The 26,952-nt window shown below is 32.6% G+C and overlaps 2 protein-coding genes and 1 non-coding gene across 5 annotated transcripts; 2 read left to right on the top strand and 1 right to left on the bottom strand.

The window, feature by feature from the left end:
• Positions 1-7,786: 7,786 nt before the first annotated feature.
• LOC131661164 (4-alpha-glucanotransferase, chloroplastic/amyloplastic) lies at positions 7,787-12,671 on the top strand. The gene is made up of 15 exons (XM_058930596.1): positions 7,787-8,322; positions 8,413-8,501; positions 8,589-8,649; positions 9,162-9,240; positions 10,076-10,212; positions 10,325-10,483; positions 10,596-10,672; positions 11,009-11,148; positions 11,228-11,259; positions 11,338-11,412; positions 11,544-11,616; positions 11,725-11,813; positions 12,014-12,058; positions 12,148-12,300; positions 12,390-12,671. The coding sequence occupies exons 1-15, from the start codon at positions 7,918-7,920 to the stop codon at positions 12,492-12,494; spliced, it is 1,719 nt and encodes a 572-aa protein (XP_058786579.1). The 5' UTR covers positions 7,787-7,917; the 3' UTR covers positions 12,495-12,671.
• A 134-nt stretch (positions 12,672-12,805) lies between these two features.
• Positions 12,806-15,454, top strand: LOC131661165 (F-box/kelch-repeat protein SKIP6-like). 3 transcript variants are annotated; one of them, XR_009301133.1, is made up of 3 exons: positions 12,806-14,193; positions 14,710-14,772; positions 15,042-15,454. XR_009301133.1 is itself a non-coding variant. In XM_058930597.1 (2 exons), the coding sequence occupies exon 1, from the start codon at positions 13,121-13,123 to the stop codon at positions 14,174-14,176; it is 1,056 nt and encodes a 351-aa protein (XP_058786580.1). In that variant the 5' UTR covers positions 12,806-13,120; the 3' UTR covers positions 14,177-14,193; positions 15,042-15,454. The 3 variants fall into 3 exon arrangements, 1 of the variants encoding a protein (XP_058786580.1); XR_009301132.1 differs by having other exon boundaries at positions 14,710-14,783; XM_058930597.1 differs by lacking the exon at positions 14,710-14,772.
• TRNAL-AAG (transfer RNA leucine (anticodon AAG)) lies at positions 12,917-12,997 on the bottom strand. Its single transcript has one exon. It is a non-coding gene; the product is annotated as a tRNA-Leu (tRNA).
• Positions 15,455-26,952: the final 11,498 nt, after the last annotated feature.

Here is a 26,952-nt window from a genome sequence, read left to right as displayed (position 1 = left end):
TGTGATGTCTGTTATAAATATTATTATTAGTCACATAGTTTGTAGCTTGAGATCATAATCAATTTTGAAGACATGTATCTCTCCCAGAAAGGTATACCAGTCACACTAACTCCTTGAGCCATTGTGCTTCTATGAAATGAAGGAATCAAATACATAAGACTAATGATGTTTGAAAGTGTATCATTACAAATAGTTTTATTAAAATTGGGATTTGTAAGTAGGGTGTGTATTGTATATTTAAAAGAGATTTTACCTTAGATAAGTGAGTGCATTAAGAGAAGTGTATCATTTCAAATAGTTAATTTCGATGCCGTATAAATCTAACATGTCTCACAAATAAAAACATATATGTGCTATTTTTTAATAGATGAAAAACTTTTAGCATTAAGTTGGTATGTTGATTTCTTTAATCTGTCTACATTTTTTTCAGTACCATATTTCATTATTCACAAATTTTGAATCATATTTTATTGCTTTTCATAAGTTGTTATTTTTGGAAAAATGGAAATACATTGAGAGGGTGAAGTATTTTCACACTGTCAACTAATGATAAATATGCATCAAAATAAATCTCATTTTTAATTTAAAAAAATTGAAATTACATGACAAATTAAAACATTTTGATTAGTTGTATATGTAAAATTGTTTTACACTGACAGTGCACTATCTTTAAATTTTTTTTAAGCCTTGTCAATGCTTCAAACACAGCAATTCCAATGCACTGTATATTTATTCTATAGGTTATATTTTTAATTACTATCATAAGTAAAATTATGGACAATTCATATTATATATTGGAAGCACATGTATTATATAAATAAATCTATTTTCTATAGTAATGATTTTAAAAATCTTTCACCATAAAATAATAGTGACATACAAAATGAAAGGGTGTCCATCTAATTTTTATTCATAACGCTTTAAAGCGTTATGAATGCCTCAAAAAATCACATAGTTTAAATAATTAATAGTTAGATTATGATTTAAATGCATATCTGAGCCTTGATTTTAAATCACATGGTTGTTATTAAAAGTTCTCAGTTCTTATAATAACCAAAGCTCTCATTTGATACGTCGCCATATATATATATATATATATATATATATATATATATATATATATATATATATATATATATATATGTCTTGCTAACGAATGCCCTCAGAGCACTCTTTAAGCATACTAAATAAAGAAAATATTATTTATAAAAGTTATGATTTCAATTTCCAATGCATTTTCAATGCACTCATATCAAGTGAGAGCAATTTATAATGACTGATGAGAGGATTAAATATTAACTTTTTATATTCATCAAGAGAGAAAAATTAATAGTCACATTAATGCATTAACATTCTCTCTCTTGATAAATCCAATGGTTGATATCTATTCATCTCATCTATCATTTTAAAATGCTCTCACATATCAAATTTTATTCTCTTTAATGAGTATTTAATTTAATAACCCCTTTATGACCATTAAAATAGAACATGTGAATTTTCCAGTTATTGCTAATCTCAAGGATTCTTTGATAATTAAAGTAAGAAGTTAGAAGCATTATTATTGTTAATGTTGTTGTGTACCTAATTCAAAATGGAACAAGGGGGTTAAAATTGGATGAATCATACACCGAATCAAATATTTTTTTTATGTCCGAGTAATTTGATGATATAATTATCCTTTATAGAAATCTTTCCATTTTGTAGAGGTTTGTCGGATCTATTACATCAATTGTCAGAATTTTTTAAATAATGGAAAATTGAAAATTGAAATCATAACTTTTATAAATAATATTTTCTTTATTTAGTATGCTTAAAGAGTATCCTGAGAAATGAGAACTTTGGTTATGAGCAAAATTCCACTTTTTAGTAGGGATTGAACCCAGGACTATTAATATAGCCAGCCAATACCCAACCACTAAACCAACTCCTTTAATTTGTTTTAATCTTACTTCTTAAATAATATATTATATATTAACGTTTTTTATTATATTATATATATATATATATATATATATATATATATATATATATATATATATATATATATATATATATATATATATATATATATATAAACGATAAACATCAACAAACAAATTTATAAACATTATTTAAAACTGAACTATATATGAAACAAAAAACGTCAACATAAAGTTATAAAAAATATATTAACATATAAAAATTGAATTTTATAAAAAATAATTAATTAATACAGTTTATAAAAATGATAATTTTAAAAAATGCAATATAAAAAAAACGTTATATACTGAATAAATAAAAAAACGTTATAAAAAAAATAATATAAAAAACGTAATATAAAAAATGTTAATTACATATAAAACAAAAATAAAAAAAACGCAAATAAAAAATGTTATATACTGAATAAACAAAAAAAAATGTTATAAAAAAAATAATATAAAAAAAATGTTATATAAAAAATGTTAATATAAAACAAAAATAAAAAACGCAATTTATAAAAGAATTATTAATTTATAATAATCAAAAACTTTAAAAAGTTGAATTAGGAAAACGTTAATATACAGTAAAATTGTTAATATAAACTAAATAAAAGCCTTTATAATCAATAAGTTGTTGTAGATATATATATATATATATATATATATATATATATATATATATATATATATATATATATATATATATATATATATATATATATATATATATATATATATATATATATATATATATATATATATATATATATATATATATATATATATATATATATGGAAAATTTATTATTAATTGGTAAATATCATCATTGTTACATTTATTAGTAATTCTTATTTTATGATCGGTATCCATGATTTGCGTTAAGTTAATGTTGTTCATTTCTTCTTCTATAATAAGATGTAGTCCCAGTTTCCAACGAATTTAAACCTAAAGCTTTATGCGCTCATAATATATCAAAACTTTGACGATTTTCTACAAATATATTATTCTTACTTTGAAGCTACATGGAAAATATAGTTTCAATTGATAAATGGTATTTACCCCTGAACAAAAACATGAAGGAACAATTACATCTAAGTTGATATCAAGTTCTAAAGAGACATCCCAAACAAAAGAAGAAATTGAAGGTAATTTCACATATTTCCTTATTCATTATATTTTGTTACTTTGTCTAATTCACATTAACGAAACTCATTCTTTTTATTCTACGTCGCTGATAGATAAGACATTTCGGTTTGAAAAGACATATAAAATCAAAATTGAAAAGGTTACAAAGAAGAGCATTAATTCTAAGACTAAAGATTTATCTTCAAAGATCTTGAATACTTCTTGAAAACAAGAGAAGAAAGACAACAAGCCTTCATCAAGTAAACAACGAGCTAGTAAAAAACCATTAAAACAACAATTTAACTACGAACTTGCAACATCCATGCGACATTGACTACGAACTTTTGGTATCTCGAAGAATTTACCTTGGTTGTATACACACACACACATAGGTTTTATAGTGTTTAAGTTGATGTTTTAATGGTCATAAAGGAAATATTAAACTAAATTCTCATTAAAGAGAATAAAATATGATGTGGATATGATTGTATAATAATTTTTAAAAATAGGGTTAGCGCGAGGGATTCCTCCTTTATTAGTAAGCAAATATTACGGAAGGCAATAAACCTCACATCACTACATTATAAAATATCTAAAACCTCGATAGTGCTTTTGTTTACCATTAACAACAAACCCTTATGTTGTTCTGTGTTCTATCTCTCAAACAACATTGTTTCAGTAAAAATCCAGTACCTACACAACAAGTTTTTTTATTTACATTCCTATGTATTATTTCTTTCCATGTGTATGTATTGTATGCTACATGTATGGATTTCTCAAAGTTTTATTTTCTTATATTTATGAAAATATCAGTATCACCATTGTCATATATATATATATATATATATATATATATATATATATATATATAATATATTAGTAATTCGTATTTTATGATATTCCTAAGTTGCCTTAAGTTAGTGTTGTTTATTTCTTCTACTATAACGCGATGTTGTCCCAGTCTCCTAGTGATTTAAACATAGGGCTATATGCGTTCATAATATATCAAAACTTTGATAATTTTTTCCAGATATAATATTCTTACTTTGAAGCTGTAAGAAAAATAGTTTTAGTTGATAAATGGCATTTACACCTAAACAAAAACATGAAGGGACAATTACATCTAAGTTGATATCAAGTTCTAAAAAGACATACCAAACAAAAAGAAGGAATTGAAGGTAATTTCACATATTTCCTTGTTAAGTTTATTTTTCTACTTTGTCTAATTCACATTAACAAAGTCCATTCTTCATATAGTGTGTCACAAATAGGTAAAACAATTCGGTTAGAAAAGACATCAATAAAATGAAAACTGAAAAGGTTACAAAGAAGAGCATTACAGGGTCATCGACATCATACTAGTACTTGATACGTTTCACACTCAAATTATGGGATATACATTTGACAATTATAATAAGTCACATCACCCCAATACACTATAAAACAGTGATATGTTATCTCATACACCCATGTACACCTTAGATAATGTCGAGTATTACATGATCGTCAACATCATACTAGTCATCCTCATATCGAGTCTAGTATTATGGAATTGGTGACATCCTAGTAGTCATTCACCAATCCAGTCTAGTATTATGTGATCATCAATATCCTACTACGATTTGATAAGTTTCTCGCTTTGATTGCAGGTTATACAATTTTGGGGTGCAGTAAGTCGTATCACTCCTCACGTGTATCCAATTAATTCTACCGGCCTTCACCACAACATAATCTTATCCGTAGAATGATCCTACAATCCTAATCTAGGTATTATCAACTTACAAATTAGCACCTAAGTTTATACCTACAAATTTGTTCAACCAACTAGGGTTTTCATCGTATCCTTCTTGAACTCATCCTTTCATTATCTGACCACCTCAAAGAGAAATACAACTTAACAGACATCATACCTTATCTAACTATCTCGTTCCACTAATTAATACCTAGTCTCATTCCTAAGTATACAATGCTCTCTTAAACTCTATCAATCCTTACTTGATCCTAAACATGTTTATGTATATGATCACCATATTCCCAATCAAGTGAGTTCTTGGTTTCAATCCTACATTTACTTATTTTTAAGATTATAATTGTATTAATCACTTAAGGAATCATTACCCAACTTAAACTGGAGTTTAAGACATGAAAATCAGGGTTTAAGACACATTTTGACTTCATGATTTGAATCAGGAACTTTCTTGATTCCAATCACACAACCAATCCTGATTCAAATCACATCAACCTTGATTTGAGTAAAAAAAACTATCATTATTCAAATCACACACCTCTTGATTCAAATAATATGTCCATAATTAAGAAAAACACCATTTGACTCAACCAGAACAACTCTGATTTGAATCAAATCGTCCTTGACTCGAATCACAAGTCTAGAACCCAAAAAATGACACTTTCTCGGACCAAAACTCATCCATAAGCTACCATTTCAATCCTAACCATTATATATTATCTAAACATATTCATTCCATAATTAACATAGAGAATCACAAATATTCTACAACATAACCAATAAAAGGGTCATAAATTCATATCATTTTTCAAGATCATACATTATCACGTACAAGATTTTATACATTATTATAATCATCACCTAAGGGATGGGAAATCCACCTTCTTTTTTTGCGGAACTTGGAGATGATGTTTATGAATCTATTCTCCTTTTCTACATGCAAGCATTCCAATTATCAAATCCTACATGATTTCCATGCACTTCTCAAGGACAAGCCTTCCATTTCTCATTGGGTGGTTTAATCATGACATACAAATTAGAATGATGATTATATGAATGAAAATTGGATAAGAGAATGATGATGAAGTTAAATTGCTTACCAACTAACCTTGAGAGTGAAATGGGTGAAACTCGTTTGCCCTCCTTCGAGGGCTGCTCTTGATGATGAAGAAGATGGATGATGAGTTCTTAAGCTCCATATATTCTCTATCTCTACTATTTCCTCTCATGTGTGATTCTTCACTCTTAAAGTGAATGAGAATCTCTCAATTTTCTCCTAGGTGGTGTTCCTGAAGAACAATGTGATGATTTTCTCGAAGCTGGTCAGGAGAAGCCGCAGTGAGTATTGAGTTTTTTGGTTTAATGATTGCTTGCCCCTATCGTTCCCAAGCCACCTTCTATACAGTGTTAGGCCCGATATGAAATCATCTCATATTCATGGTTATTTACAGGGCCGACCCAATCAAATTGGAGGCCCTGTTTTGAGTTTAAAAATGGACCTAAATTAAAAATTATTAAACAAAGTATTTGATAATTAGTAACAAAAATTAGAAATTAAGAATTAATTAAGCCAAAAAAAAAGTTTGTGTGTTTATTTGAGGATGTTTTAAAATTCTTTCACCAAACATATTCAACATACTTTCAAACAAACAAGTTCGTGTGTTTATTGGTTAATCAATTTCACAAGAGACAATTGTTAACATGCCAAATGAATAGAGAAATCACATATGAAACCATCGTCATCTATAAATAAAGCAAGTCCACAATTGTCTATCATGATATATAATTATCTCAAAAAGAGTAGTATATTACTAAACAAACAACAAACAACAAACAATAGAGTTTCTAATTAATTTCTTCTACTTTTTATCTACTAATTATTCAACTTATTCAACAAACAACAAACAATTTTCTGCATAGAACTCAGATCTTCTACTTTCCTCTACTTTTGATTTCTAATTAATTTCCTGCTACTTCTTCAACATTCAAGAAACAAGAATATTAATACAATAGAAGAAAAACATGCAAATAAACCTCTTACCACTGATATAATGAGTACACAGCACTGCCACACCGCCATCATTTTGTCGTGTCGACGTCGTCATAAACTTGTGGTGGACAGTGATGCGGAAAAATAGCGTTTTCTCATGTCTCCGTCAACGTACTTTTTTTTGACGAGGTTGAAGTGATTAAACGAATGTAGGAAAAGAGAAAACAATTGAAAGAAAGAATAGCGTGTTTGTGTTCTATTTGGTTTGTATCCTGTTTGAATTTGTGTTTTTAAGGTTTTTGTTTTTTTTGCAGTATAATAATAAAAAAATTGGGCCCTCAAAATTTTGGGGTCAAGTGCTATAGCATAGCCTGCACAGGCTAATGGTCGGACCTGGTTATTTACTATCTCGATTTTATTGTCATGAGGGTATCATGAAGGGCATTGATGATGTTTAATGAAAATGTTCCTTGTCTTTTAAGCGAGGTTCGGTAGAAGGAGAGATATCAGGCTAATCCAGGATGAATATCTCAAACGTTCATAAGCCTTCCCGGTTGATTTTGTAGAAGGTGGGTGTATGAATAATCTGGTATGTATGTCTCGGATGAAAGTCATCCCGTTTGGTTTTGTAGAAGGTGGGGATGTCTAGCTAATTTGGACTATATGTCTCATAAGTCTTCCAAACGTGAGGTCTGAGAAGGAAAAAATCTATAAATTGTCTGGTGGTCTCTGAGACTCCTCTCCCGGACATACATCTGAGATGTACAGGTGGCATTTATATAAGCCTTGCCAAATGACCAAAATGCACCCTTCACGTAATTAGTGTAATTTCCATCATGTCCACTTGTTCAATTGAGTGGCTTTTCACTTGATTCTTACTACATTAAGTTTTAAAAAATTAGTTTTAATATTAAAACAAAATAAATGACAACAAGGATAGAAAGCGTGAAAAGTGAGCGGTTCGTTCAAACACCTCAAGTAATTGTCACCCCTCTCTCAACTCACGTGTTTCCATTCCTGCGTCCACGCCACTCTTCATTCCCACCTCTCTCGCTAAAACACAGAAACAACCCAACTCACCAAAACTGAGAAAGAAATGTCTTTGACTCTCAGTCTCACCATTTCAACACCGCGTTTCTCACAACTACATCACTATACCTCATCACCCATTCTCAAATTCAAACCCAATTCACCACTTTCCTTCACTCGTGCTACTTCCTCTATGTCCACCTCCTCCTTATCTCATCTCACCGTCGACGAAGATTTACCGCCAAATTACGGAGACTGGCTTCCCAAACCCGAACTCCACCTCCGTAGAAGAGCCGGTATTCTTCTCCATCCGACTTCCTTTCAAAGCCCCTACGGAATCGGCGACCTTGGAATTGAGGCATTTCGGTTCATTGACTGGCTTCATCGAACCGGTTGCTCTCTTTGGCAGGTTCTTCCTCTCGTGCCTCCCGGAAGAAAGGCTAACGAAGAAGGATCACCTTACTCAGGCCAGGTGCTTAATTTTGTTCTAGACTTTGTTTAACATCATGGAGTTTCGTTTCAACTCTATAAGGCAATGTGGTTATGAATTTTGGTTTTTCAGGATGCGAATTGTGGTAACACACTTTTGATTTCTCTTGAAGAGCTTGTTGAGGATGGATTGTTGGAGAAACACGAGCTTCCCGAACCAATGTGAGAGTTTTTATATGTATGACCAATTTAGTTTTGAACTATTTCCTTTTTGGTGTTCATCTTATAGTTTTTATTGAATGAATGCAGTGATGCGGAGCGTGTGAATTTTTCGGTTGTTGCTGAACTTAAGGATCCTTTGATAACTAAAGTAAGATGTTAGAAGTATGGTCATTGCTAATGTTGCTGTGTGCCTCATTCAAAGTGTAATAAGGGGTTAAAATTGGCAATCATGCACTGAATTGAAGAGTTTTTATCCCTGAGTAATTTGATGATATATCCTTTATAGAAATCTTTACATTTTGTAGAAGTTTGTCGGATCTATTTCATCAGTAGTCAGGGAACATTTTATCAGTTTTATAGTCATTTAATCAGCCACACTAATTTCATCACTATAATTTTGTCAAGGAATATGCATGATGCATGTAGCTTTTGCTTGAGTAATAATCTACAGATACGATTTTATTTTCTTGGAAAAGTTTAGTTTCATAATGGTGAGTTGCAATAGACCGCAAGTGCTCTATGGTTAGCCTGATCCTAGGAGTTTCTTAGTGGTCTTTTGAGATTCTTCCTTTTATCATACTAGCATTACCTTATTTTCTTTACATCATTGAACTTTTCAATGCCTTGTGTGTATATGGTATTTATGTTAATTTTTCTCAGGCTGCAGAGAGGCTTATTTCAAGCAAAGGGGAACTCAAAACACAGCTTGAGAATTTTCGCAGGGATCCTAACATATCAAGTGAGGCACTCATTTAGTTGCTATTTTAATTCTATACCCATGTTTCGTGTTAGCTTATGTGTTTCACTTTAGTGACAGCAACAGCAACTTATAAATAAAGTTGATTTATCTTACATGTGAATGCATTGTAAAGTTGATTGATTTTGTGAATGCATTGTAAAGTTGATTTGAAAAGCATCCTTGATCATGTTTTGTTACATTTCCCTTAATTAATTTTTCATTTATCTTAAATTATTCAATTGGACAATGCCAATTTATAGAAACTTTCTCTGATGGGAAAATTCAATTAAACACAGTGCAATTACTTTTAGAAACTCTCCTTCATTTCTGATCTATGATTGAGCCAAGGCAATCAATTCAAGCTAGAAACAAGCTAATAATTGAAGACTGTGAGAATTTCTTACTGATGCTTGCACAGTGGAGCTAACTTAGGGATTCTAGGATTATGTGATGCAGAAGTTTGAAGGAAAGAATCATTAGGATTTGTGATTGTAAAATATGAGGGGACAAAAGACTTTAACATTATTTACTTGGCATTTCTTTCATATGAGGATGCATCTATCAGGTATGGATCCTCTCCATTCTTAAAAAAGAATGGAGGTCTTCATTACTCTAATTTAGAGTGTACAAAGAACACATTTCTAGAACTTGTGAATTGTGACACAATTAAGTTATACATCCATAGTAATGGAGCTTTCCATTTATTTTGAGAAATGGGTAGGATTTCTTTACTCTTGAACGTGGCCTGCATTCTTTGTTTCCAAAAGAGGTTTTGTTTAAACAACTCATTTGGGAATTTTATTTTGCAAGGCCGTAATATCTTTTAATGTTGTAGGTTGGCTTGAAGATGCAGCTTACTTTGCTGCTATTGATGACAGTTTGAACACACTCAGCTGGTACGATTGGCCCGAACCTTTAAAAAACCGCCACCTTGTAGCTCTAGAAGATATTTATGAACAAAAGAAAGATTTTGTAAGATCATAAAAAATCCTTCTTGCTATAATTATCATTAATAATTTCTCTTTGTATGCCCTGCTTATAGACAGAAGTGGTCTTGATGTATCGTTTATACTCTTGCGTGCAGATAAATATATTTATTGCTCAACAGTTCTTGTTCCAAAGGCAATGGCAGAAAGTTCGCAACTATGCACAGAGTAGGGGAATCAGAATAATGGGAGACATGCCCATTTATGTGGGTTATCACAGTGCAGATGTTTGGGCAAATAAGAACCAGTTTTCACTGGTTAGTTGTCTCCAATGAATATGTTTCTGAAGTATGAAGTCTTAACCAACCATTTTTTTGGAGTATTTTGTAACTTTTGATAATAAATCATCTCCACTTATTTATCTGGTAGAACAAGAAAGGCTTTCCTCTTTTAGTCAGTGGTGTGCCTCCTGATGCATTCAGCGAAACTGGTCAGCTGTGGGGAAGGTTTGATGCTAATCCCATGATAAATGTTTGGCCATAAATCTTAATTTTCCACGTTCTTTATTCAATTCTTGTCCCAATCTCAACATAAAATGATTTTATTCCTTAAAGGTATCTATCTGCTCATTATATAATCATGATCAGCACAAGTCTCCACTGATGTCATTTTAGTTCCTTTCATCTTTTTGTGATTCAATATCTTGCTTGGTTTGGTTCTCTAATCCCGTTTTCAGCATTTCCCCTCGGTTTTTCAGCACTTACGCATTGTAGAAGGCTCCTCTCCCGTTCAATTTACTGATTCCTTATTTTTAACATTTTTACATTTAAATGAAAAAAAAGCCCCCTGTATGATTGGAAAGCCATGGAGAAAGAGGGGTACTCATGGTGGATACGCCGCATACGACGTGCACAAGATATTTATGACGAATTTAGAATTGATCACTTTAGAGGATTAGCTGGATACTGGGCTGTTCCCTCTGGTGAGTATACAGAGTTTATTTTACCTTTTTTGCTCGATGTAATGTTTGTGTAACATGTGTGATTTGTATGAATATGCAGAAGCAAAAATAGCTATGGTTGGAAAGTGGAAGGTCAGGTCCTGTCATTTTGTCCTATCTTTGATCTATTTGATCAAACTATTAAAAGCTTCATATATAAATGATTTATAGGTAGGACCTGGGACATCCTTCTTTGATGCCATTTCCAAAGCTGTTGGAAGGATTAATATCACAGCAGAAGACTTGGTACGTATTATCAAAGCCAGCTATAAGTTTTACCGTATTGCTTCATCAGTCTTATGGGGGCCTTGCTTTTAATTCATAAATAACTCTTGCCGGGCCACCGCTTAATTTTTTGGTTTTGAAATCTACGGTAGGGAGTTATCACTGAGGATGTAGTGCAACTAAGGAAATCCATTGGAGCCCCTGGAATGGCCGTCCTCCAGTTTGGTAATGATTAATTGCTAATTATGTTTACCATCCAAACTATCATACTCTAAAGCAATCTCAATTATGAGAGCCTGAATATTTTCTTATTATCATTGTTACTCTGTCCAGCGTTTGGAGGTGGTCCTGATAACCCTCATTTGCCTCATAATCATGAGTGTAATCAAGTTGTCTATACAGGAACTCATGACAATGACACGGTAAGAATTTATTCTGCTATGTGTTTGCTGATGTTTCATATATCTTCTTAGAAAGGACCTGGGCATGCTTTGTAGATGTGCGTTACCAACATGTTAGCTTATAATATTTTAGTTGTTTTATTTTCATACTCTTATCACTGTCTTGAATAATTTTCTCATGTCAACGATAACAAATCTTGAAAAATGTGTTTCTGCTACAGATTAAGGGTTGGTGGGAAGCTTTAAAGCAAGAAGAGAAATCGCATGTGGGTGGCATAGCCGATATGTGGTAATGAGGTGTTATTGCTTAATCAAGTTGGATGAGTACATCACCTCCTTTGTTTTCATATTTCAGGTATTAAGTTATATTTCATTAACCGAGCAAGATGATATTCCTTGGGCACTAATCCAGACAGCCCTGGCTTCTGTTGCTCAAACATCAATAATACCTATGCAAGATATTCTTGGACTCGGGAATTCTGCCAGGATGAATATTCCTGCAACTCAGGTAAAAGTCCAGGCATAGTTTGTTCTAGCAACAATAGTTTACTTGAGCATAACTAAGAAAATCAATTGTTAATCTTATGATCGATACAGTTTGGAAACTGGGGATGGAGGGTTCCAAATTCTGTGAACTTTGACAGGCTAGACACAGAGGCAACCAGATTAAAAGAGTTGCTTTCATTGTATGGCCGGCTTTGAGATATGAAATCCCTTTTAAAGTGTATTAAGAAGAGTTTTCCATGCAACAGACAGCTTAAGTGGAAAATGTTAAGCATAGTCTTGTTCAAGAATTTCAATAAAGTTGAATGCTTTTGTAAAAAAAATGTTAAGCCTAGTCTTGTTCAAGAATTTCAATAAAGTTGAATGCTTTTGTAACCTTGGTGAACCTGACAGTTCAGGTAAAAAAAAGCAATTCTGCCATGTAAGAATTTTGTAATATGACTTCTATGAGGATCAATATGTCCAAATAAATGTATGAATTCAATAGTTGTGGTTGTTGTGATGTGATTAAGAGATTAAAAAGCAGTTAAAGCCATGGACATCAATAGTTGTGGTTGTTGTGATGTGATTAAGAGATTAAAAAGCAGTTAAAGCCATGGACAAAAATAGAAAAATATATTTGTTGAGAGTGGGATTTGAACCCACGCCCTTTCGGACCAGAACCTTAATCTGGCGCCTTAGACCAACTCGGCCATCTCAACTTGTTGTTGACATTTCTCCGAAAAACAATATTATACAATAATAGTTATGCAACCAACAAGGAAAAAAAATGAAATTATGCATCATGTGAGAGGAGGTAGAAGGCGATGAGGTAGCAGATAGGTATGAAGAACCAGAAGTTGAACCTGATTCCGTTTCTACCGGACGATGTCGCTGTGAACTGTCTCGTACGTGTTCCACGCTCTCAACACGCAACCCTCTCCCTTGTTTCCAAATCATTCCGTTTTCTCCTCTCTTCACCACTCTTCTTCACCGCTCGCTCTCTCCTTCACTCCACCCAACACATCCTCTACCTCTCTATTCGTACACGAGCCGCCACTCTCCAATGGTTCACGCTCCATAACAACAGTCACCTCATTCCCCTTCCTCCTCTCCCTTCCCCCGCAATCGGATCTGCCTACGCAGTCATCGGACATGCAATCTACGTCATCGGCGGCTCAATCAATGATATCCCCTCCCGTCATGTTTGGATCCTCGATTGCCGCTTCCACCGCTGGCTTTCCGGTCCTTCCATGCGCGTCTCACGTGAGTTCGCAGCTGCTGGTGTCGTCGACGGCAAGATTTATGTCATTGGTGGTTGCGTTCCTGATAATTGGTCTAGGTCAGTTAATTGGGCAGAGGTATTCGATCCTGTTACCAACAGGTGGGAAGGCATTTCCAGCCCACCGGAGATTCGCGTGAAGTGGATGCACGCCAGCGCTGTCGTGGAGGGTAAGATTTACGCCATGGCTGACCGCGGTGGTATTTCGCTTGATCCTGTTAGCGCCGCATGGGAGAGTGTGGGGAGTGAACTTGACCTAGGGTGGCGTGGGAGAGCAAGTGTTGTGAATGGGATTCTGTATTGCTACGATTACTTGGGGAAGATCAAAGGTTTTGACGTGGAGAAAAGGTTGTGGAAGGAATTGAAGGGTTTGGATAAGGGTTTGCCGAGGTTTCTTTGCGGGGCAACAATGGCTGATGTTGGTGGAAAATTGGTTGTGGTTTGGGAGAGCCAAGGGAATGCGAATGGAAAGGGGAAAGAAATGGAGATTTGGTGTGCTGAGATTGATGTGAACAAGAACAAAGATGGGGAATTGTGGGGTGAAGTTTGTTGGTTAAGTAATGTTCTCTCTGTTCCAAAAGGATCCTCCATTGTCCATTGTTCTTCTGTTGCCGTGTGATTATTGTGCCTCACCAGGTATTCAAATCTTGTTTTCTTTCCGTATTAAGTATCTGTTCATGTTAAATTAGTTAAATTAAATGTACAGAATGGAATGGTCAATTGGTGCTATAAACTTCTCTTCTGCCTGTCACTTGTTAGAGATCATAGGTTATTAAGCAACTGGTCCTGTTGTTTATTTCATTAGAACAGACCTGTTGTGTTAAGATTTTGCAGGATAAAGACTTTGTATTGAGGAGTTACCATGAGTCATAACTTTTTAATGTGTTGCTTTCAAATTTCAATATATTTCTTCATCCATTTGATGGGGTAGGTTCAAAATTGAAATTGAAGTATTGATCACCCTTTCAAAACATGTTGGTTAACACTACCTGACAAGATTTCAGCTTGATTAAATAGAACTAGCTAGTTCAAGGCTTCTAACTGTGACTAGGATGGAAATGATTAAACAGTTTTAGGGGAAATTATTTTTTTACAGTGGATTGAGTTTGACTTCTGATTGGCATATACACCCTCTGCGTATTCTTTTTTCAGGTTTATTGAATGGTGTTAGAAATGCTACTCCTTTTGCTGAATTTATATTCCATATAAGACGAAGTATGTGGATTGTAAGTATGTGGTTTATGTAGATAAATCAGTTATTCAATGAGTGTGAAAAAAAGAATATTTGTTTATAATAATGACTGGAGGGTGCAACTTTTATGGCTGACAGTTATCTTCAACAAATTCTGTATATTACATTTTTTTATATCTGTTCTAATTTTAAGAAGTTATACTAGTTTTTCCTCTCTCCTTGTAGGCAACACGTAATGAATGATTTATGTTATGCTTGTGGTGAAATTATTTCTGCTTTTTTTTTTCTTCAGGTCACCAGTTTCTACCAACACATGTCCTGCAGGATAAAGATCCTCAAACACCCAGTGATTACACTAAATTTCTCCTTGGTCTTGCAAACTCTTTCTAGTTTGATCGGGTGTCATTTATTGCTCCACTGGCGTATTAATAAACAGGAGCTGCTCTAGTAGTAATAGATACATATTTATAGCTGTAGTGTTTTGTATGTACAGTTTTGCACTTTCATAGTTATGTCTTCCACATATTTTCGATGTGTATCCTTGCCAATCCTTATGTTGCACATAGTTGGTGAATATTGAGGCTTAACTCATTTGCACAACTTGGGAATCTGAGCTTATGAGTTATCTATCAAAATTGCTGGTATGTGTGTGTTCAGTTGGAAGTTATGCACGTGACTTATATATTTGTTTCGTCTTAGTTGTTATTGATGTTCGCTATGTAGGACATATTGGATCTACTGGGCAATGCTCATTCCACATTTCTACTCACATCTCTTCAGACATCTTAAATTGCAGTATCAGAATCGTGCAGGTGTGGAAGGGATATGAGTGGAAGGAACGGGTAATAAGCATTACTCAGTGCTACATCAGGCAATCTTTGTCATTTCTTAAGTGAGTCCATGGGTTTGGAACTTAGCCTTTTGGATTTATTTGGATTCAGATGGAAACAAAATTTATTTTTATCAGAAGAGATGTTATGCATGGAATATGGTGAGTATATGGAGTAGGGATGGCAAAAATATCATATGCGGATAAAATCTGTCACGGGTACAGAGCAGATAGTTTAAAAAATATCCGCAGATAAAATAAATGGATATTTTAATACCCGTCTATTGATGGATATGGATACGGCTTTAATGTTATCCATACCTACGGATATCCGTATCGTTAATAAATTATAAAAATTATTTAAATATTATAGTTTATTATATTCTATCATTTCATCTTCTAAAAAACTAGAAAACTAGTCTTCTTTATATTATATACAAATTTTATTGGCCATTTCATATTTAAGTTTCTACTATACTCCATATCTCATTTCAACAATTCCACTGTTCAACCAATCAGTCCGTTTTTCCACCATAACTTACAATCACAATATCATTGTTTTTTTTGTTAAAAATAAAATGTATGGATATTATGCTTTGGGGAAAATGAAGGAAATTAATGTGATAAAATTTTCTTGTTAAAATAAGATAGATTTGTATGACTGTTATGCAATAATAACATCTTGTGTCTTAAAAACAAGTTGAAAATATTTTTTCAAAACATAATTTTAGAAAAATAGTATTATCCATGGATATCTATAAATATCCATGGATATCTCAAAACCTGCGGATTACCTGTTTAACAGATATCTGACGGATATGGATATCATATCTATCTAACGGGGCGGACACGGATATCATACTATCCGTTCTATGGATATCCATTTATATCCCTAATATGGAGTGATGCATAGGAAATAAAGAAACAAAGACATTTAAATAGTAAGTAAACAGTAAACACACTATAGAAATGTTTGAAATGTTTAGGAGGAATGTGATGGCGTGTGAAGAAGGAAAAAAAAATCAGTGTGCCACATTATCATAAACTTATTTGAAATTTTTTTAAAATAAAAATTGTTTTAAATAAAAGGGTTAAATATACAATGCCCCCCTACCATTAGGGCGAGTTTCGGTTTTGCCCCCCTGAAGTTTTTTTTTTGTAAACTGCCCCCTATAAAACACAGATTCTGTTTTCAGAAGCCCCTATCCCTTGTTTGGCTGACTGGACATGAGGGATCTGCTTATGTGGCACCAATTTTGCTGATTGTGTATTAGTTTCCCTTTATTTAAATAATGACATGTCAATATTGTTTGAAAACATAGAAATAAAATGTTAAAAAGTATCCTCCTATGGGATTCGAACCCAGGAGTGTACCCATATATACTAAGCTCCAAACCATTAAGCCAACTGTTTTTATTTGTTAATACATGCATTGTAATGTTTTTATAAATTGATTATTCTAAATCTCAATTTTTATAAGTTTGAATTTTTTTCTAATTGAACTTTTAAAGTTTTTGGTTTTTATAAATTGATAATTCTTTTATGAATTAAATTTTTGTAACACTTTCAAGTTTTTAATATTTTTTTTAATTAACATTTTTATATAATTTTTAATAACGTTTTTAATAAAGTTTTGCATTAATGTTTTTTAATAATGTAATTTAATTAACGTTTTAAATCAACGATTTTATATATATACTGAATGTTTACATTTAATTAACATATAAAATAAAAAAAGCTTTTTTAATCAACGTTAATATATATACTGAAAGTTTTGTTAATATATACTGAACGTTAACATTTTGTTAACATAAAAAAGTTTAACATATATATAAAACAAAATAAATGTTAACTATATATATAAAACAAAATAAATGTTGTTAACGTTATTATAATTTTTTTTAACATATATATAAAACAAAAAAAATGTTAACATTTATATTAGGAGACCTTAAAATATTATAAACTAAGTATTAATATATAAAGTATATTTTAGTATAACTAATATAAATTAATATAAAAAGTTAGTATAGCTAATATAAATTAATATTGCTTAATTTTTTATAGGAATTGCTCAGTTTTTTTAAAATTTTATAAATTTAAGATGTTAATATATTATATAGGAATTGCTCAGTATTTTAAAAATTCAGTTATATATAAAAATTAATTGTGTTAAATTAATTGTGTTATAAATCATTTATATATTTTTTTTATAATGATTCTAATATATATTATATAAAACAAACAAAATTATAAATTAATATGTATATTGTCTAAACAAACAAAATTATAAAAATGTACGGTTTTTTAAAAAAAAATATTCATTTTATATGTACAGTTTTCTTAAAAAAAATTATTCATTTTATATTACAGTTTTAATATAAATATATTTTATATAAAAGTATATATATTAATAGTTTAAAAAAAATTCAGTAATTAATATGTACTGTTTTTATTCAGTTAAAATATTAATAAGAAAAGTAAATAAAAAACGGAAGGTTTCAACAAAAACGTGTAGCTTAGTTGGTTGAGATATTACTCATTGACATGCTTGTATTAGGTTCGATCCTTGGTTGAGCCAAAAATTTTAATTGATTTTTGCTTATTAAACATTTATACAATAAGTAAGCAAGTCCAGTCAGCCAAACAAGGAATTCAAATGCCCAGTCAGCCAAATCCCCCACGTCCAGTCAGCCAAACAAGGGATAGGGGCTTCTGAAAACGGAATCTTTGTTTTATAGGGGGCGGTTTACAAAAAAAAAACTTCAGGGGGGCAAAATCGAAACTCGCCCTAGTGGCAGGGGGGCATCGTATATTTAACCCTAAATAAAATATATAACACTATAAAAAATTCATTTATGAAGATGGAAAGAAATTAGTGTACTTATTTGAACTTATTTATTGGCACATTATAATGAACTTAGTTGAAGTTTTTTTTTAAATAAAAAGTGTAAAACTATTTTAAATAAAAATGTATAAAACTATAGAAAATCATTTATGAAAAATAGTTGAAACAAATAAGTCTCGAGTAACTTTTCCCTTCAAACTTAAGGCACATTAGTAATACCATTTAAATTGTTAATTCTTCGTCCTGTAGATTAACCATTTTACCATTTTGGTTGTATACGCGTGCAATTATGTTTATCTCCTTAATCTTTTTAGGGGTTTTTGGCGAAATTTTAGTTTTATCTCCTGAATTCGAAGATGCATATTCGAACGCACCGCATTTCATTTTTGTATGGGTGCTTTCGGAGATATGTTTCCGAATTCATCCATTTGTGGGTTTCGAAAGTACATATCCGAAATAAACACTGAATGATTTTCAGAAAACAAAATCTAAAAATCAGATAAGCTTAACATAAATTTAACATAGATAGTCGAAATTTCATAGATATTGAAACAAAAAGTTTACATTACATGTTGTTATAAACGGGTAACTAGGGTAACTGGGGATGTTGCAACATTTTGATAACATCTTCTCTCGATCTCTGAATCATCACATCCACTTCAATCGGACCCTTAGTAGAGTATTAGCGGAAAGTGATTCACATAATCTTTAAATCGTCATCTGCAAGTATATTTATCGACGCAACTTTGATTATCAACATTTCCGAAATAATTTCTTTCACCTTCGGCTTAAGTCGATCTACAATTGGATGACATTGTAGCTTGTTGTCTGTCATACCCCAAAATTTGTCCATCTCATTTCTCCTATTTCAAGCTCATACCAAAGTTCAAGGCTCAAAGATACATCCTCCTAAACAATGGCTCAATGAACTAGGGTTTTGATTTCTCTGAAGAAAATCAATGAATCAAAGCCTCCAATGGATTTCATATGTCCTATGATGTTTCAACCTATCTCTATGGCAAAGTACAAGCCTCAATTCCAAGGATTGCCCAGTCAAATGATCAGAAAGTCAACAGTCGACTAGTTTGACCTAAAAGTCAACTGTGGCCAAAGTACAGTCAAAACTCCTGATTTTTGTCTACATCCTTGCTTTGAAGTATCATTCATCATTTGATCAAGGATTGATCATGATTCATCAAGGAAAGTTCAGAAATCAACAAAACCTAAAATTTCTAAATTAGGGTTTTTTGACCTAAAGTCAACTAAACTCTGACCAGCCATAACTTTCACATGGAATATCAGAAATTTCCCATCCAAAGCTCATTTTGAAGGAAATTGAATTCTCTACAACTTTGTCTCTCACAAGCCAAGTCTAAAAATGCTTCACTTGAAAGATATGGTCAAAGAGATTATAGGTCCTCCAAAAAGTCAACAAAAACACCTTTTGGGTCAAAGCTCGTAACTTGCAAATGGATAACTGAATTGAGATGAAACCAAAATAGTAATTTAGAGGACACTTTAAGCTTTCTAAAATGATCAATAACACCTTCATAGGGTTAAAATTGAGAAAGTTATGGCTTGCACAAGTTGGGCGATTTTGAGAGAATGCATGAAAGGCAAAGTGGTGAATTTTGAGTTTTTAACTAAATGGGCCCAAATATTTGACTCCAAACTTGTCCATGGGCCTTAGGATGATCTTTAAACTAATAATTTTATATCTATAATATTTATCTTATTTACTTGAATTTTCATTCATTTAAATATTGAATAAATAATTATAAAATATGAAATAATTACTTTTAATCAAAGATTTGATTTCCAATCAATCTAAATCAATCAAAAGGGGCCAAATATATGATTAAATTCGTGCAAGGGAGATTTGAAAGATATTTGAGCCAAAATAGAAAGATTTATGTAATATTTTCTTCAAAATTTTCAAGTAACCTAAGAGGGAAGGATCCAAGCCCAAGTCTTGCCCTAAATCATTCCTATATATATGTCCAACATTGCAGCCACGAGGGAGAGAGTTTTTGCAGCCAAGATTTAGGGTTTGCATGTTACAAAACTCAAGAAAACTAGGGCATACAAGGTGACGGATTGCAGCAAGTTTCAGTCACTCCCAATCATCTTATTTAAGCCCTGAGGCTTCCTGGAACACGATCCCACCATCGGTGAAGCTTAAGGCGTGCCCAGGACCATCTTCATAAAGTTGCACCTTTGGTAAAAGTTTTTGAATCTCAAACCTTTGTTTTACGCAAAATAAATGATCTTTATGCATTTGTCCATGTTCATATTAATGTTTGGAAATGTTTGGGACAATCATGAATGAGTTTTGATGCCTAGACCGGAAGCCACCATGGTTAGGGCTTCGGAATTTCGTTCTTCGTATGGCAGGTTACAAGCATTTTTATGGCAAACTAATGTCACCATCGGATTCGCAGGGTCCGAATTAGTGGACCAGGGTTTTTGTTGCACACGTTTTTGTTCGGTTTTGCAGGTCCGACAGCAGGCTCACCGGAGAAGATGGAAGTAACCACCAGCGGCAGTGGTTTGATATCCCCAGGGTTTGGTCAAAGCCAGCATGGCGCAACGGCGTGTTTCAATTGGCTTTTGTGTAAGTTGATGGGCCATTGACTGCAACGGTGGCGTTTTAGGATAACATGATTGGATGGATTGTTAAGTGCGTGGGGCCCGGTTGACCATTTGCTTAGATCCACGAATCAGATACGTTTCATTCTTTTTATTCAATTCGTTTTATTCATTTAACATCAAAAACGCATAGCACAGGTGGAATAGCGCTCATGAATGACTGAGAGGACCTGGGTTCGAACCCAGCGTCCTGTAACTTATTTTCATTATTTGTTTGATTGTACCTGCTTTCAGATCCAATGCGTAGCTTCCCTGAAGCCTCATGGTGCATCCTCACGTCAATGCCTTTGGATCTCAATGAGACCAGATCCAACGTCCACAAAGCTGATGGCTCACCATGGACCTCTCTCTGCAAATCACACAGGATCAGAGCTAAGTGTTTTTAATTTTTTTTTTTAGTTTAATTACATAATCCTTTTTTATTTTTCTCTTGTTTTCTTATTAATTATTTTATCTACAAAATACATGTTAACTAAATAATGTCATATTTTGACAATTATTTATTTTTAATCGAAAACTCGATTTTTCCATAATTTTAACGATAACAATAAAAATTATTTTGTTTGCCTTATACGGTTTGCCTGGCCTTTATTTATTCTATTAATGTGGTTAACTTTTGTCCCATTTGGGGTTTTCCTTTTGCCTCGCCTTTTTTATTTTGTTTGCCTAAATTATTACTATTTTAATTTTTGACCTGTTGCATTATAATTGTTGAGATCTTTAATCTTATGTTTTTTTAAAATCCTGGTTTACCCCGGTAAATCAGGGTTGTCGATCAGTCAATGCACTAACATTTCTCTTCTTTGTGCCTAATTTTCAGGGTTAACCAAGATCCTTCAACCACGCGCCACATCAGATCAAAAAGCTAAGTTTTCTAAATTTTTTGTTTAACATCATTTTATTTTTTATTTTGCCCTTTTGATTAAAATAGGGTTTGCATCAATAGTCAATGAATCTGTAATACACTAACCCTTATTTATTTGCCTTTTAATTTTTAGAATTGATCAAGGGTTCGAGGAAGATCAAGGCATTCAAGGATTTTGATTAATTATTGTTCCCTCTTATTTGGTGCCTTTATTTCCCCTTTCCCGCAGGTGTTTATTGTAATAGCGTAGGACTATTAAACTGTTTTACTTTTCTGCTGTGGTTAGTAATCCTAGGGAGTGCAACCTTGAATCGAACTAGGATAACTAATTACAAGATAAATAATTGAATTTAATCACTTGATTATGCACCCACACACCTTTAGGGTAACCCCTCTTGTTGCCTGTTGCCTTATTATTTGCTGCCTTGTCGCCTTTTTATTATTATCATAAAATAGTCAAGTCCCTCGATTCCGAGGATACCTAAAGCAAATGTTGCCCTCAGTTCGTTTATCATCAAAGTTGTTCCTCGAAGTTGCCTCGGTAAATGATGATTTGTCCCTATTGCTAAGGTATCCTCGCACGATGCCTAAAAAGATTAATGACTATTATATTCTTCCTTTAGACTACCTGCCCTCTTTATGGCAGGGACAATCTTGTGGCGAACGATAATATCGATGACCCTTTTAAATCCAATGAAAGGACTATCTGCCCTCTTTATGGTATGGATAGCCCTTTCCCATTAAAGTCTAAAAGAACAAAATTCTTAAACTTAAGGGTAATTGCTTTTTTAATTGCTTGCTCTTTTTCAAATTTAAATTCAAATCAAAATATTTTCCCACTTCTTTTCAAAATCAAATTCAAAAAGACTACGCTTATTTACAAGCTAAAGTTCTTATTCAATTTCTATTCACACACTACTTTTCAAACAATTCAAACATTTCAAAGTGAGCTAAGCAATTAAGAGCCCATGGATAACCATGGATACAAAGGGTGCTTTAAACCTCCCCTTTGTATAACTTACCCCCCGAACTCAAAATCTTTTTAAAAAGGTATTTTCCTGTTCTTTTAGCCTTTCCTAAAATTGGATAAAATAAAAGTCGGTGGCGACTCTTGCTTACCGCGACATTTTCTTTAAAGTCAGTTCACCGTATTACATTGTCCAAAGCATGATTATGTTTACCAAAAATGACACTAAACTGCTACGTATCATCCACCTTACATGATCCGCACAATTTAAACGGACACTCACATTTTCTCGATCTAGTATCATCATGTTTTAACGTTCGAATTTTTAAAACATATTTTCCACCTCTCTTGATTCCCATCGTGGCAAATGCTTTCCTTCTACTAGTGTCGTTGTTGGACCTCCAATCACAATGCCAAACTCGATTTTACTAGCTTCCATTCAGACTCATTCAAGCATATGTTGACAAACATTGAAAATTTGATCATTTGTAAATTGTTGTCGCACATCTATCTCGACAACAACTATTCTAACATCGTCTTTCACCTCATATGGCTTAGCATCATCATTAACCTTGTCCGAAACAGCTTTGGGAAACATGTCGGGGTGCACCATTTCTAAAACGGGCAGAAACAAGAAATTTGTTAAGAATTTTGTTTATGTAAAAGTCAATTTCGGATATGCACTTGCACATCCAAAGCGACACGGTTTTTTCATCCCAAAATTAGCTTCAATGGAAGGAAATGAGAGATAAAATGAGGAATGGTTATCTTAAATTGTAGTTTTTTATGCTCTCTTTGACATGATAAAACACTTGAAACTTGGTTTGAAGAAGAAAAATTGATTGAGAATGGATGAAGTTTTTTGGAGGATTTTGGTTATGGGGTGAAGTGAAGAGAACGAAATAGTCCATGCAGAAAGGTGGTATAAGTTGAATATTTTCGGAAATGCATCTCTGAAAATATCACTGAATATTTAAATTTAACTTTCAAGTATACATAAGGTGTTTTCGAAGATACATTTTCGAAACACCTTAAAATTTGATTTAGGGAACGATCGGAGTTTTCAAGGTTTTTTTTTTTCACCCCTACAAGATATACAAAGAAATTTCCTACACATAAACCTCTTAAATTTGTTCCATTAGGCATGTTGATTAGTTAATAATAAAATATAATAGATGATAAGTGTTGCATGCTTGATATAGACTTTATTTGAACAGAATTAACTTAATTGTTCTGTTTAAACTTTATGATTAGTAAGCTTTTGAAAACAACTACTTTTGTATTTTGATCTTTGTAATCTTCTTTTGTCTTCACTTCTTGCTCTTTTGTGCAAGTAGTCATCCCATTCAAGGCGTTAACAATGTAGATGATAAAGTAGGAGGGAAGAAATAGTCTAAGATTTTAAATTAATAATGTGAATAAGATAACTTAGAGCACCATTATCGGCTTCTTTGCATCGTTTCTACACTTTTACCAAAGTTGTTGTGTCAGGAGTTATTGGATATTTGTGGTAGCATGGTCGTGCTTTAGTTTGAGATCGTGTCCCTAGAAAACAACGTTATTTTCATATAAGTTGGATTAAATATTAATAAATAATTAAACATGTAATGTTACATAATGTCTAGTGGGACCTATTTTAAAAATTTTAAAGAGTTGTATGAATATTTAAAAAAATGTAGATGAGTTGTTTAAATAATTGGGAAACGTGTAATAATATAAAAAATTAAGTGTGGTCCATGTAAAGAATTCAAATGAGTGTAATGGATGTGGATGCTCTTATAAAAATAAAATAAGAGTTTAAAGGGAGATATATAATAAAATATAGATAGACTAAATTATCTTTAGTCCAATTATAACAAAAGATCTATTAAATATTATCACAAGAGAGCCATGCTCTTGAATGAACACTTTTAAAACAATATCAGTACACCATAACTTTCGAATGAAATTTTTTACTCTCTTAACACTAATGAAACTCTGGTGAGAAATAACTTTAAAGAAGAATGAGAGGAAAAAAAAATCAAATAAAGTTTCTATTCATAAAGCTGGTGTATTTTGAAATGAGGAGAAACCTTCTTCATATAGGAAAAAATATGGCTAAAAAATTAAACAATATATGGACCTTTTTAATAACTTAATAGATTAACCAAACTAAAATTAGAAAGTTTGAATATCTACATCACTTAATCAATACCAACACCCTTAATCGATTGGGAGGAGTTACACTTTGTTTATTTGATTAGAGGGAAATCTTAGCCGATCACTAGTGTGTTTTTATTTTCCTAATTGACTAAGCAAGCTTTTAATCAATTAAGTGCTTACTCATATTGGTTTTAAGAAGATTTATCAAAAGATAATAGATTTCAAAACATTTTAGCGTGTGTGTGCGCATTGCCTAAGTATCTCAAGACTTGCTCCTGTTCCTTTACAATAAACTAATTTAATCCAGGGAAAAATCTTAAGTGCGGGACTAAGAAAGCTCTTACACTTTCACATCTTTAACTCCAAATCATAACTTTAACATCCTTTGCAAGACTCAAAATTGTCTAACACCTTCGATTGGAGTTTGGCGCTTGACTAATGAGGTTTAATGTATCTCTTTCTTGTTTAGATGTCATCATCAAGAACCTTTAGAAGATTCAATGTGATAAAAAATATTTGAAAGTTGTCCTCAACACGTCCATTTGAAAAATGTAATCATCAATACCGTTTGACAATTGTCTTCAACACTATAATTTTTCAATTGTCATCAACACCACTATTTCCATCATAAAAAACCCTTGATGATATTACCTGCATATTACATAACTCGAACACCGCTCAATTTAAACCACGTAAGTTTGTGCCAATGTAGGATGATAGTCTCTCTCAGATGAAACATTTCACTATCTTAACATTAATGAAACTCTAGTGAGAAATAACTTTAAAGAAGAATGAGAGAAAGAATGGTTGAATATAGTTTCTATTCATTGAGTTGGCTGGTGTATTTTGAAATGAGAAGAAACCTCCTTCATATAGGAAAAAATATGACTTAAAAAGGAAACAGTCTATAGACCTTTTAAACGAGTTAATCGATTAACAAAGATAAAATAGGAAAGCTTGAATTTCTATATCACTTAATCAATAATCAACACCCTTAATCAATAAGTAGGTGTTACACTTTGTTTATTTAATAGATGGATATCTTTAATCGATTATCCAATGTGTTTTTATTTTCCTAATTGATTAAACATGTTTATAATCAACTAAGCACATGCTCAGATTGGTTTTAAGAAGTGTTATCAAAAGAGAAGAGGTTTCAAAACACTTGCGTGTGTGCATTGCTTTAGTATCTTAAGACTTATTTTTGTTCCTTAGCAATAAACAGATCAAATCCAAGGAGAAAATCTTAAGTGTGGGACCAATATAGATTTAACACTTTCACATCCTTAACTCGAAGATTGCAACTTCAACATCCTTTATGGACTCGTTTGGGGGCATAATGAGCTTGGTTGTAGTAAGCTACCATGTCTTCAAATTTCTAACCATACTTGGCTAGTGTCATCTCCCCTCGACGGAGTTATAGGAATTCAAATTCCTTCAGAGCCTTCAAGCTATCTGGAAAATAGTTGTCCAATAACATTGCCTTGAAGCGATCCCCCACCTTCATAATATTTTGGGTAGTCATCCTAGTCGATGCACTCACCTACCACATTGCAGCAGGACCCTGCAACGTTTGTGTCGCGAATGTCACATTTTCCTCCTTAGTGCATTGGATGGCTTGGAACACTCTTTATAGCCCGGTCCACTAATCATGAGCCAACAACAAATTCAAACTGCCTGCGAACTCTGGTGAATTCATTATAAATAATTCTCAAAAACCCCGCTCCTAACATTTTGAGGGGCAGGTTGCAATTGAGGTTGTGTGTGTGCTTGCAATTGTTGCATAACTTGCAACAATTTGGTTTTGTTGATGTTGCATTTGTTGCGAAACTTGAGCGCACTAATTCCCCTCTTCCAACTCTGAGGCAGCACATCGGGTTCGAGGCCTTCCACGTACTTCAGC

This window comes from Vicia villosa, linkage group LG3 (assembly GCF_029867415.1).
Source record: "Vicia villosa cultivar HV-30 ecotype Madison, WI linkage group LG3, Vvil1.0, whole genome shotgun sequence".
Taxonomy (NCBI): Eukaryota; Viridiplantae; Streptophyta; class Magnoliopsida; order Fabales; family Fabaceae; genus Vicia; species Vicia villosa.
This window is presented reverse-complemented; position numbering and strand designations above follow the sequence as displayed.